The sequence below is a fragment of the Periplaneta americana genome, chromosome 5 (assembly GCF_040183065.1).
Source record: "Periplaneta americana isolate PAMFEO1 chromosome 5, P.americana_PAMFEO1_priV1, whole genome shotgun sequence".
Taxonomy (NCBI): domain Eukaryota; kingdom Metazoa; phylum Arthropoda; class Insecta; order Blattodea; family Blattidae; genus Periplaneta; species Periplaneta americana.
Window position 1 is genome coordinate 104,351,054 of NC_091121.1, and position 21,744 is coordinate 104,372,797.

At 34.9% G+C, this 21,744-nt stretch overlaps 2 protein-coding genes across 2 annotated transcripts in view; one reads left to right on the plus strand and one right to left on the minus strand.

The window, feature by feature from the left end:
* Positions 1 to 21,744, minus strand: part of LOC138700056 (alpha-2Da adrenergic receptor) — a 687,508-nt gene that overhangs the window by 461,594 nt on the left and 204,170 nt on the right. The window lies entirely within an intron of this gene.
* Positions 1 to 21,744, plus strand: part of LOC138700054 (sodium channel protein Nach-like) — a 198,292-nt gene that overhangs the window by 100,906 nt on the left and 75,642 nt on the right. Inside the window, exons 5-6 of the mRNA XM_069826358.1 lie at positions 7,851 to 7,996; positions 16,636 to 16,780. Of these exons, the coding sequence (XP_069682459.1) occupies positions 7,851 to 7,996; positions 16,636 to 16,780 (291 nt within the window). The remainder of the gene's footprint in view (positions 1 to 7,850; positions 7,997 to 16,635; positions 16,781 to 21,744) is intronic.

The window sequence follows — 21,744 nt, forward strand, 5'->3', positions numbered from 1 at the left end:
TATGTCCGCAGTGTGTGCCCAGTACCGAGTGTGTATAAGCTATAGTCAATACTTGCGTACATTTATTGCTAAAGTATCCCGGTTTCATCCTCTGATCATGACCAACCAGGATTAAAATTGTTGTTAGTTCTTCGTTTCTTGGTCAGTTCACTATTATATCCCATTCACTAAGTAAACAGCTCCATTGAATATTTGTACTGGCATCTTTCTGCTCTTGGTGGACTGTTTGTGTCATTTTTTTTTTGTATGTAAGTATATACTTTAGCTGAGTTGTGTGGGATTTTCATGTTAGTTTTTATGTTAATTTTACTATCTTTCTTTGCAACATCAGCTATCTCATTGCTATTGATTCCGCAGTGTGATGGAATCCACTGAAATTTTACTTATTTCTCTTCATTCTGTAGTTTCTGTACTGCCACCAGAATTTCTAAGACTTTGGTAGAGAAGGGTTGCCTGAAGGTATTGTTAATAAGATTGACTAAGAGTCACATAGAAGGACTTCATTTTGAAAACTATTTTCAATTACATATGCCGAAATGAATTTAAAAGTCGGGCACTGTCACAAGAGCTTGGCTATTCAGTGCCACCTGTTTTGTTGAAGGAAGAGAAAACATTATCACTTCATTTTACAGATTGACTGAAAGAAAGCAAGAAATATCTTGCCATACATCTTTGTTTTGTCTTCGAATCTCTGACGGTATTCCATAAATTCAGTAGGGGATGCTGCGCTTCCATTCTCAAGAGACTTTTCGTAAATATCACTAACCTCGTTAGCGTGAACTGCTGGCCTTTCTGCTCCACTGTTTATCGCACTAGCACTCGTTTACAATCAAGTATGATGGATTTGATACACAGGGGAGGAAGCAACATACGCGTGTAAGGGACAAAGAAGAATAAACCAAGTTGTGTATCTGTAAGCGCTGCCTGAAGCCAAAGAACGCGAGAAGAATAGTTGATCTTGGTCACAATGATCACGGTTAGCAAAACCTCTCTGCTACAGTACGTTTTTATCTATATTAAATAAAAGTGATTTATCATTTTAATAACGAAAAATTTTCAAAAAACAACTCGTTTATAGCGATATTTAACAACAGTGTAAATTCTCTAAGAATTCGTGTTACATACATACATATATACATAACATTACATTACATACATAAGTGTTGTGCCCTTGGGAATATCTTCCACTGCAAACCCAGCACTCTCCAATATTTCCTATTTCCTGTCTTTCTCTTAGTCTCCGCATATGCTCCATATATCTTAATTTCGTCTATCATCTGATATCTTCTTCTATCCCGAACTCTTCTCTCGTTCACCATTCCTTTCAGTGCATCCTTCACTAGAGAGTTTCTTCTCAGCCAGTGACCCTAACAATTCCTTTTTCTCTTTCTAACACAGCTTCATTTCTTATTCTGTCTGCCCATTTCACACGATCCATCCTTCTCCATATCCACATTTCAAATGCTTCTAGTCGCTTGTCTTCACTTCGTCGTAATGTCCATATTTCTGCCCCTTACAATGCTAGTCTCTTCCTTAGTTCTTTTGTCCAGAGGTCCGCAGAAGATTATCCTTTTTCTACTAAAAGCGTCCTTGGCCATTGCTATCCTCCTTTTCACTTCCTGGCAGCAGGTAATGTTACTGCTTAATCTATACTACATCACAATTATTTGAAGCTGTTCACTAGCTAAACCGCCTCATTTAGTATTTGCAAGTTTACCTTCTTCATTTTTCTTCCGATAACCATGGTTTTCGTCTTGTTGGCATTTATCTTCATCCCATACTGCTCACAGCTGTCATTTAGCTTCAATAGCATATCCCTGAATATAGTCTCCTCTTCTGCTAACAACGTCATATCGTCAGCAAATCTTATGCACTTTATTCTTCTTCCTTCTACTATCACTCCTCTCGTGTTCTGATAACAGTTCTTCACCAAATCCTCCAAGTAGATGTTGAACAGAGTAGGTAGGCTAATAAACACATCCTTGCCGTACTCCTCTCCCTATTTCACTTCCTGCAGACATTTCTTCTCCTACTCTGACTTCTCGTTTCATATAAAGATTACTGAACAACCTCCTGACTTTCCAATCCACACCTATTTTCTTGAGGATCTCCATCAGTTTGTTCCAATTCACTCTGTCAAACGCCTTTTCTAGGTTCACAACTACTATGTACACTTCTTTATTCTTTTCTAGGTATCTTTCGCCGATTGTTCGTGTTCTATGTACGTCACGGTCGACTCTAGTAGAAGGTCGGAAGGCTCAACTTGGCAACACTGTGTCGTCTGCTATTGTTAGTCATACTATTGTCATACTTCACCAACAGAACCAAAGAGTTTTAATGTTAATATCAGAAGAAAACCATATGTCGTACAAGGAGCCAGTTTAATACACTACGGATTATATATAGATATGCCTATAGCTACATTTGCAACAAAGTAAAGTAATCCTCTTATATATTTTTTTAAATCTTGAATATGGACATCTCTTAAAAATTGCTGTAATTTAATACAAGGATGATGGTGCTGATGATAATATAGATATTAAAGATGAATTTTTGTTAGTGACAAGGATCAGGAATACATACCGGATAAAGATGCAGTTCAAAAGTAAAAAAAAATAATCGAAGGTAAATTAGGAGAGATTAAAAATAATTGTAGGAAACAGGCGAATGAAGAAAGAAGAAAGAAAACAGAAAACGAGAAACTTACCTCTTATTCAGCTACCGAATAAGAAAGTTGCACCTCCTCTTAGACACAGTAACAACATAACACTCATCATTGTATATAGTATATATAGTATATAAAATATTATATTTTAAGAGTGGTTGTCTTTTAGGGCAGTCCCTAGTACAAACATTCGTCACTGCTGTGGAATGAAGGTTAGTATGAGTATATCTGACTGTATAATGAGCGACCCCGGGTTCAAATCCTGGTTGGGACAAGTTACTTGGTTGAGTCTTTCTTTCGGGGTTTTCCCTCAGCCCATTAAGAGAAATAGGTACCGTAGGTTACTTAGGCGCTGGACCCTGGACTCAAATCGCTGGCATTAAGGTATCACCTATTTCACTCAGAGATTAGATAGCCTAACAGTTTGGTAAAAATGGTTAAATGAACCAATAAAAAATGAAAATACCTGTATTAATAACAATCCGTTAATTTCCATGTAAATGAAAATTAGAAACAAAAAAAAAAAAACAAACCAAATAAATAAAATTAAAATAGTAATAAAAATTACATTCTGAAATATTTTCTTGTAGTTAGATCTACATATATGATTTTGTGTTTTCTGTAAATTTATTTTCACTTAAATCAAAATAAGGAACAAAAGACAAACTAAACAAATAAAAATACTTACTTACTTACTTACAAATGACTTTTAAGGAACCCGAAGGTTCATTGCCGCCCTCGCATAAGCCCGCCATCGATCCCTATCCTGTGCAAGATTAATCCACTCTCTATCATCATATCCCATCGCCCTCAAATCCATTCTAATATTCCTCCCATCTACGTCTCGGCCTCCCCAAAGGTCTTTTTCCCTCCGGCCTCCCAACTAACACTCTATATGCATTTCTGGATTCGCCCATACGTGCTACATGCCCTGGCCATCTCAAATGTCTGGATTTATGTTCCTAATTATGTCAGATGAAGAATACAATGCGTGAATTTCTGCGTTGGGTAACTTTCTCCATTCTCCTGTAACTTCATCCCTCTTAGCCTCAAATATTTTCCAAAGAACCTTATTCTCATACACCCTTAATCTCTGTTCCTCTCTCAAAGTAAGAGTTCAAGTTTCACAACCATACAGAACTGCCGGTAATTATAACTGTGTTATAAATTATAACTTTCAGACTTTTTGAAAGCAGACTAGATGACAAAAGCATCTCAACCGACCAATAACACGCATTTCCCATATTTATTCTGGGTTTAATTTCCTCCCGAGTGTCATTTATATTTGTTACTGTTACTCCAAGATATTTGAATTTTTCCAACTCTTCGAAGGATAAACCTCCAAATATTATATTTCCATTTCGTACAATATTCTGGTGACGAGACATAATCATATACTTTGTCTTTTCGGGATTTACTTCCAAACAAATAAAAATACAGGGCTCGAAAAATCATTTCGTCTATGACGTCATTTTTACGTATCAATAGCAATACAGTATTACACAATAACGATAGGATACTAGGATTAAAGAATAATTGAAAATGATTTACAGATTCATTATTTTTCCAGAACTGAAGCAGAGTCTGCAACCTAAGTTATACTTTAACCGTGGAATCTGTAGAGTGCGAGTCACAAAACAAGCCTGCTGTGCAACTGGCGTCACAGCTGGTTGGTGAAATGAGTAGTCAGGGCGCAAAAGGAAGGGTGCGTGGGAGAGGAAACGCAACACACTGCTGGTTGGACTCTCGCCCGCTCTATCGAAAGGAAGGGAGCAGGCTCTGTCCTCTCAGTTTACTTTACAGAATCCACGGATGGACTACACCTGTTTTTATTAATAGTGTATATATCTTAATTACTTTACATTATACAATTTGATACATATATCACTATTTTCTACAATCCAGTACAACATTTTTGTTTTCAAGATAATGAAAAAAAAAAGAATAAAAACAATGGCATAAAGTATTTACAAGAGTTGTACAAAATATGTAATTACTATGTAAATATATTTCTTCTATTGGCACATAATGTAGGACTGAAGGTTAAGCAGAACAAACAGACACAATATATTTATGCTGACGATATGGCCCTGGGATCAGAAAGTATAACAACCTGCAAAAAGCAATCGACAATCTATCACAGTGGGCAATAGAAAATGAAGTCAAAATCAACGAGATTAAGACAGAACTTGTGGTATTCAGAAGAGGTGGTAAAGTCTCCGAGAGAGAGAAAGTGACATGCAATGGGAAAACTCTTAACATCAGAAGTTATTGGGGCTGACAATCCAGATGACGGGGAAATCGTTCTCAATACATCTGAAGGACAGATTAATAGCGGCAGTTCGTGCAAACTGACATAAATCCCCAACTCTGTTATCGCTGAATATAGCTATGAGGCTTTTCGAAGTGAAAGTGTGTCCTACACTCACGTATGGGCTAGAGCTTATATGGGATCATTTCACGTTGTCAACCGAGGGCAATGGAGGGTCTCAAGGCCAGGTTCCTGAAGAGGATAATGGGGTTTTCAAAATTTGCACCATCGAGATTGACCTACATACTAGCCCGAGAGACATATCTAGTAGAGGATCTGAGGATCAACCTACAGCTGCCATCTACAGAGTGCTACAAGAAACTGCTAGAAGAGTTGCGGAGGAAGAAGGATGAAGTATGGGAGGAGCACAGTCTAGTATATATAGTCACGAAGCTTGAGTTGTGAGGGTGCTGGGAACAATAGACTGTCTCGGTACTATTTCGCATTGTCTGTAATGAGGCGATATTAGCGATCCTAGTGATTAGCAACCATCTATGGATGCATATTTACTAAGTATTGAGCTTCGTGACTATATATACTAGACTGTGGGGAGGAGTTTTACACTACTGAGGCAATGGTACGACGTGAATGGACTGAGACAAACATTCAGATGAGACACTTAGTAATAGGACTAGCTGTGCATGGTTTCCATTTCAAAATGTGTGTGACAAGTTTTCATGACTCAAGGGATACTTGTGTGTGTAAACTGTGTGCTCAACCGTGCGACATATACCATATCACGAGATGTCCAGCAAGAAAATGCTCCATCAGTAAACTTGTAAACGACTAACTCAATGCACATTGTGCGCAATTCAGTTCTATTATTAATAAATATATTTCTTCTCAGAACTTTGCTTACCTACCGTATTTAATTTTTGTAACGACACTCTCTTACTCACACAAATTTCTTTAGTTTCTTCGATGACGCTATAACCGAGTTCGACTGCACTTGTGCTACTCGTATAAAATGTCGCAATATTGTGATTTTACATTTGCTATTATATTCGTAGGGACCTTAAGCGTTAAACTGACCACATAACAGGACAGTCTCCCCGCTTATGAATACCTAACACTATACACAACACACAACTGCCCATTGTATTCTTCACCTGACATAATTAGGAATATTAATCCAGACGTTTGAGATGGGTAGGACATGTAGCACTTGCAGTATGGGTGAATCCAGAAATGCATATAGAGTGTTAATTGGGAGGCCGGAGGGAAAAAGACCTTTGGGGAGCCCGAGACGTAGATGGGAAGATAATATTAAAATGAATTTGAGGGAGGTGGGATATGATGGTAGAGACTGGATTAATCTTACTCAGGATAGGGACCAATGGCGGGCTCATGTGAGGGCGACAATGAACCTCCCGGTTTCTTAAAAGCCACTAAATAAGTAAGTTCATAATACTCATGGGAATAGTACGGACGTGATAAGAAAAAGCTACAATATACAGGTTGTAACAAAAAGGTACAACCAAACTTTCAGGAAACATTTCTCACGCCTAGAAGAAGAAAATGTGATATATGGACATAGTTTCGCGAACGCTTTATTTCCATGTTAGAACGCATTTTCTGCAACCCTTCATAGTACATTAATCATGAGGAACACACAGGAAAGGAACGCATCAACATACCACATGAAATTGTGCCGTGCATGAAATGTTTAAAATACCCTCTTGGTTACATCTGGTTAGAATATGGTTGTAATTCTTAGGTTCACATTAGTGTTTTTTGTTCCAATTGAACGAAAATAATCTTGACATGTAACTTACTTCATTGCGTTACTAGCACATGGACAAACTTATCATGCTTTCTTAGAGAATACTCTACCTGTTCTGCTAGAAGATGTGCCCTTACCAGTGCGACGAAACATGTACTTCATGCACGACGGAGCTTCTCTTCATTTCAGTGTTAATGTTAATGTTAATCGGCTTCTAAATAACAGAATGAATAGGTAGAAGTGGACCAATTCCTTGGACTCCAAGCTCTCCTGACCTAAACCCACTAGACTTTTATTTGTGGGGACATTTGAAAGCTATCGTGTATGGAACCCCGGTACAAGATGCAGAGAGTCTTCGTGCTGGTATTGTGGAAGGCTGCGCAACAATACGAAATTCTCCAAGGATACATAAGCGCATCCGAGATTCAATGCGACGGCGGGTTAATGCATGTATCCATGTTCACAGAAGGCATTTTGAACATTTCATGTAAGAAAGAATTTCATGTGGTGTGCTGGTACATTGTGTTCCTGTGTGTTTCGACTCGTATTCCAAGGCGGCACTCGGATGTGGGTTGAAATCCATACTGGCTGACCACTTGGTTTCGTTTTAACAACATTTTTCCCAACTGTAAAGCGAATGTCAATTAATTCAAAGTGAATCCTCGGACACATCTCTCCAAATACAATTCCAAGGCGGCACTCGGATGTGGGTTGAAATCCATACTGGCTGACCACTTGGTTTCGTTTTAACAATATTTTTCCCAACTGTAAAGCGAATGTCAATTAATTCAAAGTGAATCCTCGGACACATCTCTCCAAATACAATGTCGCTGTCACCAATTTCACCGCATACTTGCTACGGCATCATTGAATAACTGACTTGTGATGCCATTCAGTTTTAATTTAGTTAGAATACACCAAAGTCCAGATTTGGACTGTTCCATACACTGTTTAAAAACTAGTGTTACAAATCTTCAAATTTATTATAACGTACATAGATAGGCTACTGAAGTTCAATAAATAACAGAGGACAAAGATCTAAACTATCTTATGAAGAAACAATGTTACGTTGTTATCTCAAATATGTCATCAAAAGTTACTCCAATGAGAGAATTCGATAATTTATTATGTATTGTTTTTTTCTTTCGTAGGTTATGCATCCCTGCGAAGATCTCGTGCTCAGATGTAGGTTCAAGGGTACAAACGTAGACTGCAAGGAACTGTTCCAAGTATCAAATACACCATATGGATATTGTTGCTCCTTCAACTACCATGGGAACAAGTTGAAAAATAATGAGTAAGTTACCAAATATATCGTCTGAATGAAATATATTTAAAAATGAAATGGAAAACAGACATATATCTATTAAGAGAAGAATGTCATAAAAACTGAAAATAATTAACTGTTTAACCTTCAAGAACTAGAATTTGAACAAAATATAATTTATGGAACTTCATATTGAGCACAAATACGTAATAATATATTGTCACCATTATTTATTATCCGTGATGTGATTTTAAATTCTGGGATTTTTTTTACCAAGACTAGAGTACAGTCTCAGGAACAAAAAAATGGCTGGACTATCGAAGCTCCTTACAGAGTACAATTCACACCACAACGATTTAACAAAGGTGTTCAACTCAGTATTATTTGAATAGTATTAGCCTGCAGGAAGGAATTTCACAACTAATGCAAAAGCACGAAATTAAACTGAAAATTAGATGAAATTAATGTCTAAAAGTCATTATATTAAACATACACGATACAATATGACAGCCCTGATTATGACAATTTCATGCATGCTTGCTTGCTTGCTTGCAGACTACAAAGTTCAGGGTTCGGATACTTTTGAGGAAAGAGTTAATTATGCAGGTCAATTTCGTTCGCCATCATTATATTTTACTACACGATTTATAAATAACTACTATTAAGAATAACTCAATTTTCGTCGCATCTTTTCGACTTATAACAACAATCGACGTAAAATGAATTTCAATAACTATTAAAAAGCGATCTCGTGTTTTCCATTCGACTGGTAGTAGAACTAAAAAAAACTATATGGGTATATGAAGGTAGTTACTCATTCAAAAGCATTTTTCTTTTAGTACTAAGAAAAAAATGCTTAAACTCTAACGCTTTACAATAATAAAAACAGATTTATTAGTATATTTATACCAAATTACCATTTTTGTCATTACTTAAACATTAAAACGCTACGCTGACACAAGCGTAATTACACTTGATTAATATGGATCATTAACATTAAATATGCAATAATAATAACAATAACAATACCCTTCGCCATGATCAATATCATTTCAAGTTTACGAACTAAGATAACCTGCCATACTGACTTCAGCAAATCTCGTGTTGAATGTTTCTTTACCATCTTAAGGTTACGGGATGAAGTTTTATTAAGAATCATTAATTGCTTATCAAACTTAAGTTTTGTAATTATATCCTGTACATCAATATTGTTTCATGAGAGAACTGTTTGCGAATAATATTTTATTTTTGTCATTGTTTCCATTTTGTACAAGCCTTACTTTTTTAAGTTTCAATTTTCTGACTTTATTGTTAAATGTCACATTCATATAATTAGAATTGTTAGAGCCATTATTTTATAAAAATTGTAGATTTATTTATTTTTTAGTAAAAATTCAATTTAACTTAACTGCGTTTGCAATGGTGTTTTTTAGCAGTACTTTAGAAGAAAGAAAGAACTAGTAACAGATTCAGTGAAGGAATCAATAAGTCACAGTATTGAAGAAATCTGACTGGTCGGCACCGCCCCCTCCAAGTTCGCTAACGACTTCAATTCCCTCATTCAGATTACAGATTGCACAGCTGTATTAATCTTGAAATCGCAAAAGTATTAGTTAAGTTTTCATCTTGATTTAATGTGAAATTAAAATTTCCGAAAAGAACTTGTTCACTATTATTAATTTTTTAGTTCGACTATCTTATATGTTAACAAAATAATATTACCTCCTCTTGTATACCATAAAATAATAAATGACGCGAGAATCGGATTGTCGCGTGATATGTATGTAATAACATCAAACATTGAAACTTCATACCTTCTTCCACAAAATATTATTGCATAATGTTTCAGTTTTGCGGTAAACCAGACAAAATATATTTAAGATATTTGAAGTACGATAGATACCCTACTTGCGACACTAATATATCTAATTGTCTTTAGAACACAGCATCGGTAGTAGCACCACTATTCGTTGTAAGCCTTATAAAACTGTTGTTACGCTTATTTATATTGTTATAAATAGAGCCCGGATGTTAGGCAAAATGCCTTCTTTAAACTGAGTGTACGTATAAAAGACCTGTTAGAGATAAAAACGTTTCCACACATTTGGGACGATGGGCCCAATTTTTATTTTGCCTTTTTTGCCTATTTTAGTTCCCGTTGTCTATTTTAAGGTTAAATGCCTTTTTTTTAGCCTTTTCACGTCGTTATTATATATTTTCTATATTTTAATGCATTTGAAATAAACAACACATAAATTATATCAAAAAACAAGAAAGAACGGTTGTACAAATTAAAAATATATATTCACCTCACACAAATATTTGCTGAGAATCTTATTCTCCAGCAATACATATGTTTCCAAGAAGTCGTAAACTTTTCTCCCCTACCGATTTCATCTTTTATGTCACTTAACAAAGATGTTTGAACAGTATAACCCTCAGTGCTCAGGTCACTTCGGGGTTTACCAGCGAAAGAAAGGGGATGAGGGAAGTATTAAAAGCAAGTCTCCAGGTCCTGTTACTATTATCGCTTGCACGCACAAGTCACGCATACTTTGAAGTCTAATCCCTTCTCATACCCTCTTTTTGAGACAATACACAGTCCGTTTTTCCCTATCTCTTAAAGAAAGTAGAGACAGTCCTTCTGAAATAAGTTATTTTAAGTTTGCTCCAATCACATCAGTAGAAGTATAAATATCTTTTTCCACCATGAAAAACGTTCTCTCTGACAGGCGACTCACTATGACAGTTGACAACTTAAAAAAGCATTTGTTGTGACATGTAACCAAGGAAAGTGAGTACCGTATAAGATAGGTTATTAAGTATTTGTCTATTTTTTTCTGTTTCCATGAAAAATAAATGCCTATTTCACTGTCTATTTTTACTATTTTAGTGCCTATATGTCTACCTATTTTAATCAAAATGAATGCCTAAATATCCGGGCTCTAGTTATAATATTAAAAATTGTTTGATAAATAGCCTGTTAATTTTATCAGTTAGATAACATACTTACAGATTCTCCATATTCCGTTATGTACGGATACATTCTGTTGGATTGGTTCTGAATTTGCAAACTAACCTTTGAAAATTATATTTTAAAATAACAATCTTGCAGCTTAAATTTATGTATGTTGCTTTTTTTAAACTAATTTGTTAACCTTCGGAACTGTAGATATAGCATGAATAAATGTATCAATGAAGAAAGGGAAAGCTAAAAGTACAAGAGTTCGCGCCTTTTCAAGGGCTCTTGGGACTCTTAACATTTATGTGAACTCTTATCCTAAAGCAGCTTGTCTCCCTTCATTCACACTCTCTCACTAAGGGACTTTGGACGAGGAAAAGCCGACAAATCAGTATGTATTGAACCCCGAATTTCTAGTATTCATGGTACCGTAATTTCCCATAACTATGGTCCAGGCACCCAACTATGGTCCAAAACGCATTATGTACTACTTAGTCCCCCAAGAGTTCGGTGTTTGCCATTTAAGGCGCCACTGTGATGGAATTATGTTCCCCATAGATGCTTCTATCTACCATTACACGTGGCAATGATATGGATGCTTAACAAGGTCAGTGTGCATCGTTCTATTGAATGTGTGAAGACACGAAATCATTCAGTTTGTGATTGTCTGTTTTATTAAGCTCTCCTCTGTAGAACTGGTAAATTATAGATACCGTATATGATTGTTTGTACAATTAAACCTGGCTATATAGTGTTTACTTTCACGTAATAATTAGACTGGCAGAGGTTAAGGACTCTGCGTGAAAAATGTTTAAACTAAAGGCTAGAAGTCAGTCCTCTACTATGTACCACAATTTTTTGTGGACCATAGTTGTTTTTCATTTTGAAATATTTGTTTTAATGAAATGTGAACAATTTGATTATTTACTTCTGCAAATACGGTATCTCAGTATATTCTAAAACACCATTTAACATTATAGTCCAGTAAATAAAGAAACAGGCTGTTCCAGCATCAATGGTACTAGCACGAATAATGGTCCGGTAAAACGAAAACTATAGGGTAAAAGGATCATAACCGTCCCTGTAAGTGACTATGAGAGCGGTGAAATTGAATTGGATACAGATTGTGATGTTTCCGGTGTAGTCTCGATATTTACAGACAGTGAGTCAGATGTGGAAAAGAAGACGAAATCTGTTAAAATAATGCTAAAGGCACATAGTTATATAGTAGTTACTTATGAGGAGGAATTGTGGCAAGGGAAAGTTTTGGAAGTGAAGAACAATGGAGCTGTTGTTTCATGTATAGTAAGAAGCGGCAATTACTGAGGGGAGGCAATATCCGCTATTAGTAACATCTGGGTGGCCACAAAATCAGTTGAACATTTGGAAGAAAATTGAAACAATTTGTAAGTTTTTACACCTTTTAATTATATCCATTGTTTGGCGTTGAAAATAATAGCGCAAGTGATAATAAAAAAGAGAGTTTTTCCTGGGAAGCAATGTCTTCTTCATTTCATAATTGGTTTTCTGATTCTCACCTCATAAAAAAATTGAGAAACTTTAGGTGGCCCGGTATTTTTGCCGGTGAGTGTAGTTGTTCATAATTGCAGGAAAATGACTTTCAGATTTCACTTGTTTATTGTGTGTTTATGCAATGTATAGGCTACTAATAAAATGAATCCATGTATTTTTAATTTATTTTGAATATTTCTGTGCTAGATTATGTTTCTACCATTAAATTAGAAACTCAATGTATTGATTTACGAATAATTACAGTTCCAGCTATAGTCCATTCATGCTTTCAAGCATGAATATATGAGTGGACCATAGTTGGGCAACTCAGAATACTACTATGTACCAATGCTTATTATTTTTTCAACACTTGTAATTAAATAATTTCAAACACATATGTCAATATTTATTTACTATACACTTACAAGAGTCCGAAGCCAAAATTTCACTTAATCTGGATGAATAGTATTGAATATACAAAGAAAAATGTGACAAATGTGGACCATAGTTAGGGGAAACTACGGTAGATGTAGGCCGCGTGGGTAATAATGTCTAGATTCCGTAATAAATTTCCGTTGCATATCTTAAACTGAATCACATAAATTCAGAATGAGAGGCAAATATTCCTCAACCACTCATTAAGACAGAAAAACATATTCCTTCCACCAACCCCCCCCCCCTCCCGGTCAGAATGACAACTCATGTTGGAATGAGCCTTTAAAAGAGACCATATACTCCCATACTCCCTCATATAAATTTCGGTACTTTCAAAATCAAAGTCTTAAAACGATTCCGAGCCCATCTGTCACATGTCGCCTTGGATATTTCAGGGCGATCTTACTCGAAGTAGTGTAAGGGCTCGGATCCTTTGTTTAGCGAGGACAGCGGCGATTACCCTCCCTCTCACTGCTCGATCTGGCCAAGCGATTCTGTCAGTGCTTATGCCATTCCTCCCCCTCATGTGGTAGCTATTAGGTCAGGTCCGTTTTCGATTTCTCCCCTTCAGAAATATCTTATGCTCTTCCAAAGGAACGTGGAAAATCGGAGTGAGACAAGTGGGCAATAGGCTTGAAACTTACATACACACTTAGGCTCAGTCCCAAATTCTTTTGCAAGGACGTCCGATCGTTTAATTATCTTTCAACTTTTCTTTCTCCTATTTCCCCTTTTTTTCTTTGTCATTGTCATTGCTTTCTTAAAGATTTATTTGAATTTGATATATCTTCTTTAGCTTTTCTTTATGCTAGTTCAAGCGTGGAGTTCCCTAAGTAATTTCCTGTATTCCGGCTAAGTAAGTGTTATTGTTCTCTGAACAGTCTTGTTTTCACCTGTATGAGTTATTTGTTCTACGACCAGCTATCTTGTTGGAGGGAAATTTTGTTGCGGATTTTACAAAAACTGGTGTCTGCGATCTTCTCTTTACATTTTATTTTTCTATCACTTTTGTTCATTTATTCAATCATATAAGGCCATGTTAGCATTTTACTGTATTGTATTTAATAACTACGTCCGTCCTTGTTACTATGGCTTTAGAAATAAGAGTATCATTCAGAGATGTTTGTGTTTCTATAATTTTTTTTGTCATAAACATAGCTCGGAGTCACTGTTCATTTGTCAAGGGCTCATTTTTTAATTAACTGGTATCAGCAAATCTCCTATTATTCCATAATTATATTGTATTTCAGTATCACTGAATTTATAACAATACAATGAAAATATAAACCTTTGCTATAAATATATTGTTTACCAATGCATGCAGCTTACTATCGGCGATTTAGTTATTTTATTTATCCTCAAGATATTAGATAAACAGCTGATATCCACACAACGCTTTTATAACTGAGAGGGGGTATTTATAGTGGTTTTGTTATTTTATCAATAGGCCAGAGGCTACATAATAGTACAGTCATTTATACAGGGTGAACAATAAGTACGGAATATTGTTAATAACTTTGTGCTAATGTTATATTTATTAGACGTAATGTCGCTTAATATTTTGCATATAGTTTATAAAATTTATATCCTCGTGTATAAGGGTGTGCCAAAAAAAAAGTTTTTCTTAAATGACAGCACATAGCTAGGCTTACTTATTTTTACATTTTTTAAACTTTTCTCTCAATTCTGTGTGTGGAGGTCAATTTATTCTTTATTTTATTGTTTATTTTCTTTTAATTTTAACCTTATGCACAGAAGGTAAATTAATTTAAATAGAATATTAAATTGTTTTAGGGCTGTACTGTTTTAAAAACAAAACTAGTCATTCATAGTGTACAACAGGCATGCCAGAAATGAGACACTGAATGCGCAGTTATGTGCGCGGAGAGGTGTACAATAATCTATTCTGCGCTTCTAGTGTTGGATTAAATAGGCATTTGGACATTATAAACACACTTAGCAGAAGAAAAACAACACAGTTATTATCAGTGTCTATATTTGATAATTGTAATACGAGAAACATTAGGCTTACTCAGTTATACTTCACAAAGTAGTGGTTTGTAAAGCATAATTTATTAACATGATTTTATATAGTATTTGAATATTGTAGTAATTTCGAAACAACAAAAAACGAATACAGTAGACTATTTCATTTTACGTAGCAGGTACTAATTATTTTAAAGTAATAGACCCTACTCTTTCATTGTTCGTCAAGCATTATTATTTATTGGGACCATTGGTACACAAATGTTGAAGAAACATTATAGGGCTACTCCCAATTAATTACATGCAGTAGGACATTGTGAAGTTTTTACACTGAAATCATTTCCTTGCTGTATGTCAATATAAATTAACATAAATTAAATTTAGAATTTAAATTCATATATAGTTTATTTGGAAAACTTTGAGAGCAAGTATCGACAAGTTGGAAGCGTTACTGAAAGAAATTAAAAGTAGAGTTCATAAGCTGTGAAGCGACGACATTCTCTTTATGTCATGTTTAAAGATTTATTAATGTAAGTATATTAACATACTATAGTGACATGAGATGGAAAATTTGCCATTATATATTTTCTCAGAAAATTTTTCCGCCCTGCAAATAGTTGCTTTCTTCGCTTCTTACAACCTCAAGAGCCTCACGTGTATTCCTCACTAAATTCTCATCACTTACCAGCTTATGAAATGGAAGTCGTAAGTCGTCTAACCTTTGATATTTCGCCAACATCTTTATGGTGTACACTCAATTAAAATTATACTAGGTCCTATTTTTTTCTTATGTCTTAATCTCTTTTGTTTAAAACCTGTTTATATAATTTTTCATTTTAAATTTATTGTGAGCTATTCTGTGTCGGAGGGCAAACCCAAAATATTGGGTCAGACCAATAAATTACAGACTCCAAAACAATGCTATTGTCGCGTTTGTTTTGTCGTGAGAGTACTGATTAAGAAATAAGCGCTGGCGAATATCATATTTTGCGAACTTTACTAATCTGATCTAAACTGTCACAAGACTATTACCTCGACATAGGCTGATGAAAGCCTTTCATTTTAAAATAATTATTTTTGGCTGAGGAAAACTTTATAACAAATATGTTATATGATTCGTAATTTCTCTTCTTCATTATATCTGTGAACTCCTCGCTCTATTTTTCATAACGCATTCACAGTCACAGCTCAATAAGCACCTGTACTGATCTGTATTACTGAAACAAAAGCTGATCTGCTACTGCAGGCACTGTATAGCCCTGACGCGGTCCCCTCCAAGCCGATTCACTCTCACGAGGTAGGGGAATAGAAACTGCACATCGCACAGAGACAACTGCACAATCTGCGGTGTTTTGGCATGCTGGTGTAGAATATTGCATATTATGGCAAATCTCACGGAAATGGAAAGAATACATTTCTTAATTATAATTGGATTGTAGTTGTTGTGGTAGTTGTAGTTGTGTTGGTTGTAGTTGTAGTTGTGGTTGTTGTAATTGTAGTAGTAGTAGTAGTAGTAGTAGTAGTAGTAGTAGTAGTAGTAGTAGTAGTAGTAGTAGTAGTAGTAGTAGTAGTAGTAGTAGTGTTCTTATAATGGATACCTGCAATACGGATCGGGCTATATATTATAATATGTAATTCCGAATTTTGACACCATTGACAGTAACATTCACTTATTATTTCAAGAGTCTCTCGATCGGTATTTTAATGTAATTATCTAGATAACATACAAATTTAAATGACAACTGATCTCATAAGCACCTACTGACACTTTCAGAGCAACAGAGAGTCCGTCAGGAAAGGAGGATCCGTATAGAGCCTACCGGTCCAGCGCCTGTGGCTTCCAGATGGGACTCACCGTCCTGATCGACAACAAGATAGACGAATATTACGACACTTCTCTTGCTTCTTATGGCGTCAAGGTCAGTTTACTGTCAATAATTGAAATTTAACTGTGTTGACACTAACATAAAAGTCTGATTTTTGTTTTGTTATACCAGTAACTATGGTCATCAATTTACCAATTTTATTTTTATTTTATTGGGTTATTTTACGACGCTGTATCAACATCTAGGTTATTTAGCGTCTGAATGATATGAAGGTGATAATGCCGGTGAAATGAGTCCGGGGTCCAGCACCGAAAGTTACCCAGCATTTGCTCGTATTGGGTTGAGGGAAAACCCCGAAAAAACCTCAACCAGGTAACTTGCCCCGACTGGGATTCGAACCCGGGCCACCTGGTTTCGCGGCCAGACGCGCTGACCGTTACTCCACAGGTGTGGACCAATTTACCAATGGTCCGCTACAGAGGTAATAACAGTTTTTATTGTTTCCTTATTGAGCCCATAGAAGAAGTGGGTTACAAATAAGCCATTGCCAGAAGAGACCAGAAATGTCGAATGACAACCTGGTGACATTGGATAAAAAAAAATATATAGGCCAACGTTTTATGAGAAAAAAACAAATTATGACACTTGTGATGATAATGGTTACAATTATTATTCTGAAATTAAAATAGCCATTATTTTAAAGTTATTTTCAATTCTATTTTTAAACTTTGCCGCCTACTGTCGCCGTCGTCACCATCAACAACTAGGAAACAGTTACCATATTATAACTACTATAGCCAATAATATCATCATCAATTTCCCATGATAATTATCTGCATCATCACAGTCATTATCAAACAATTATATTAATTTAAAATTTAACTGCATAACTGCTTCACTATGTGAATACAACGAAAGAGTACTACATCAGTGAACATACACAATTTTGAGATGAGGGATGCATACACAATTCCGAAATCTCTGATTCAGTCCACTTATTTGAAAGTCTCTGAAGCTGAAGCCAGTAAGAATAAACTTGAAAATATTACGTTTTACCACACTGTAGATGTAATTCTGTATTAACACATGTAGTTAACCACAAAGATTATTAAAACTGGATGGAAATTAATATTGTGAAAGGAGTGATACCGTGTGGAAGTGGCAGTGGAACCGCAGTACTGGAAGAAACTGTACTCTTCTGTGAAATCTTTCACAGTGTCTTTACAAACTTGAAGCCTTGTCAGCTAAGAGAACGACTAAACCACACACTTTATTAATTATTGGAAAACAAAAGTTTTAATTTCCTTCGCCCGTCCTTGCATACAAATAGAAATATTTGCTATGGAATCCATGAATATATTTTTAATATTGATAAGAACAGTATTGGACAAGCATCATTCCGTCGGGTCACCATCCTAACTATAGATAACTTTTTTTATCTTAGACGTTAACTGAGCAAACCTCGTGGAGGTGATTATACTTTTCATCAAAGATGATAATAATAATAATAATAATAATAATAATAATAATAATAATAATAATAACAACCGCTTTTTCAGGCCGTAACAGTTCTTTTGGGACTTGTACTTGATAGGATAATAATAATAATAATAATAATATTAATAATACTAATAATAAAATAATAATAATATTAATAATAATAATAATAGTATTAATAATAATAATGATAATAATAGATAGTATTAATAATAATGATAATAATAGATAGTTTTAATAATAATAATGATAATAATAAATAGTATTAATAATAATAATGATAATAATAGATAGTATTAATAATAATAATGATAATAATAATAGATAGTATTAATAATAATAATAATGATAATAATAATAATAATAATAATAATAATAATAATAATAATAATAATAATAATAATAATAATGGCAATGATAATTACATAACTCTAGAATGCAGTCATTGAGCAGTATTGTATTGTTATTGATATGTAAAAATGACGTAATATGCTAAAATAGTGTTTTGGGCTCTATATTAGTTTCAGAATATAGTTTTTATTTCTTTCTTTGTAGATTTATTTATTTAGGTATCTTTTTTGTTACTAATTTACCGAACTACAAGAAAATATTTAAGAATATAATTTTCATTTCGTTTCTTCAATAAGTAAAATTTTTATTTCGTTTCTTTAGTTTTAGTTTTCCGTTTCCTGTTTTCTTGCTTCTTTTTCTTCTTTCTCTATTCGCTTGTTTTCTACAATTGTTCCGAATCTTTCCTGCTGTATTTTCCGCTAATTTTTTGTCCTTAACTTTAACTTCATCCCGGTATGTATTTTGGATCCTTGTCACTGTCACAAGCTTCATATTCAATCTCTACATTGCCTTCAGCGCCATCATCTGAACTTTCATCTGTAATTTGCAGAGTAATGACAAGTAATGTAAGTTTTCATCCAGTGTTACTTTGTTAGACAAAGCACACTTGTAAGTAAATAAATAAACTACACTGACAAAAAATTTATATTAATAGTATTGATACGTAATTCTGACGCATACTTCCAAATATATCTTAAAATAACTCAGCTAATCGTGTAAGTTGCAACCTGCTGTCACGACTGCTAGTCACCGACTGCTAGATGGAGACATAGCTAGAAGAAGGAGGGGCTCGCTTTGGCGGTAAAAGTAGCTAGGATCAATATTGTTTACCCATTATACTACGTCAAAATTACGTACGATAGCGTTCTAGAGTTAATGGGAAATGATAAAATTATGAGAAAAAAGCAGAATATTAAAAAAGAATATCAAGATCATCTTTAGAGAATACTAAGTAGGCCTACATGTTTGATGCAGGAATTATTAACGACGAAATTTAAACCCATGTCTCTGGTACGCAAATTCACGCTCTTACCCTTGTCTATCAGTGCACTAAATTGATTAATTGATTTCGCGAGAGCTGGATCCTTGCACATAGACTGTTTAGGTCCAATTTACGCAATATAAGCAATAATTGTCTTAAGTCCGACGGATGGCACGGGAGGCTTTTCTAATTGCGACGTTGACGGGGGCTCATCCTTCCTGAGCCCCTAGCTACTAACGAGCCCGAATACAGAGTCCGCAGCCCAAAGTTCTTAGAGAATAGATCAGGATAGGAAGCCTGTACTACCCCCAGACATTACCCAACCCATTTTTATTCTTACAGGTGACAGATAAAATGAGGGGGAAGTGGAGTGTATTAATGGAATGAACGAGGGAAATGGGAATGGCCCGAGAAAACTCCTATGCAACGTATGTTTTGTCCAGCACAAATTCCACCCAGACCTGACCGAGGATCGAATCCGGGCCGCCTGGATGGAAGGCCAGTGTGCTGGCACTGTAGCCACAGATGCGACTAAATAGAAACTAGCCTATGAAAAATATTCTACGCGGTCCCTGTCAGAGCTACTCCCTATTCCTGGTGTACAAAGACAGATTGCTGTTTTTTGTTTCTTCCTTCTGAAGCTAACGACTAGAGCCGATGTACCTCCGATGCTCCTGATCGATATGCTTGATTACGTGTCACTCAATGGAAATCACTACCATTAAATCTGTAGACGTTATTACATCCCGCACCCTTTCTGTGTTATTCTGCTATTTGTCAAAACTTCGTATTGCGCCACAGACAGGGACTATAGCCTACTAAACAATGTTAAAGTATATGCATGTTTGATGCAGAAGTAACAAAATGTTGAGGACAATTAACAGAAATAAATACTTTGCAACTTAGAACGTATCCCATTACAAGTAGACCTACATATTTGTTGTTCCTATATTTCATTCAGTACCACTTGTCTTTTCTTATACCCACTTAACAGTGTTTATTATTAAATATTTTAATAAGTATCTATATTTAAAGTTCTTGATAACATATTTATCACTATCTTCCTCCTTTTGTTTGATAACCCTTGTTTGGATTTCAAAATATATACATTCGAATTACATTGTTGAAACCAACTCTCAAAAGAATTTGCTTAGTCCGTATGTTACAATTTTGCATCTTCCATCATTCTCATTTTAGTATCGAAAAGTTATTGATTTCCACATCTATAAATTAGCGTGCTTAAAAGCAAATTTCCATGTCTAAAAGTACTTTTAAGCACGCTAATTAGAAATAGTGAAAACATAAATTCCAACTATTTATTTATTATAAATATCCACAATATAATTATTTAAACTGGAAATTACAACATTTGGAAATCTGATACATATATTATTCACTTCCGAATGACACTCATTTCCTAATTACATTTATTAATTTCATTGTAATAATTGTATATTCCAAAATTACATGACAAGCAGAAAACAACTACCTAACAACCAGCAAAATAATCCCAATACTTTTCGATTGCTTGTAAAATTCATGTTCTGGGAATAGTAAGTTAATTAAGTAGTAAAATATCGCTGCAATCGAAAAATATTGGGAATAAATTTGAATACGGAACAAAAAAAAGTTTCCTTAACAGGCAGGATTCGAACCGCGAAAGTCTTAGTTACCAGTCTATCGTGCTCTGAAGTGAACAAGGCTCTGAAATCAGTTACAAGGGTCGGTCCGATTTTTTTTGCCACTACTGTACATCACAATATCGATTTTAATTGTCTCTTTTCACTTGGCTTGGTTCTATTTCTTATTTCTTGCTTGATTGTGTAAGATTCAAACCATTCAGTAATACTGTGAGTCCTATACAGACATGTAAAATTTAAGCTGTATTTTAAATTTTTTTTTAACCTAAGTATCATGATAAGATAGTGATTTTATTACATTTATTGAGTTCATCAGTAATAATTATTCACCTTTCGCAAGTACATAACAGATCACCCCTTCGCAACACCGTTTGAGAAGAGTAATTTTGAAAGAAAAGTACACCTCCACCGATCTGACAAGTAAGAGCTAATATTATGAAGAAACAGTCTGTAAAGTTGTGCTCCCTTCTCTACATTAGACAACACAAAAGATGATACATCTTGATTACACAACTTTTAACACTGTATCACTTCGGAATATGTATGATAAGAACTTTCTTGTGTTAAATATTATTAACATGTTTCGA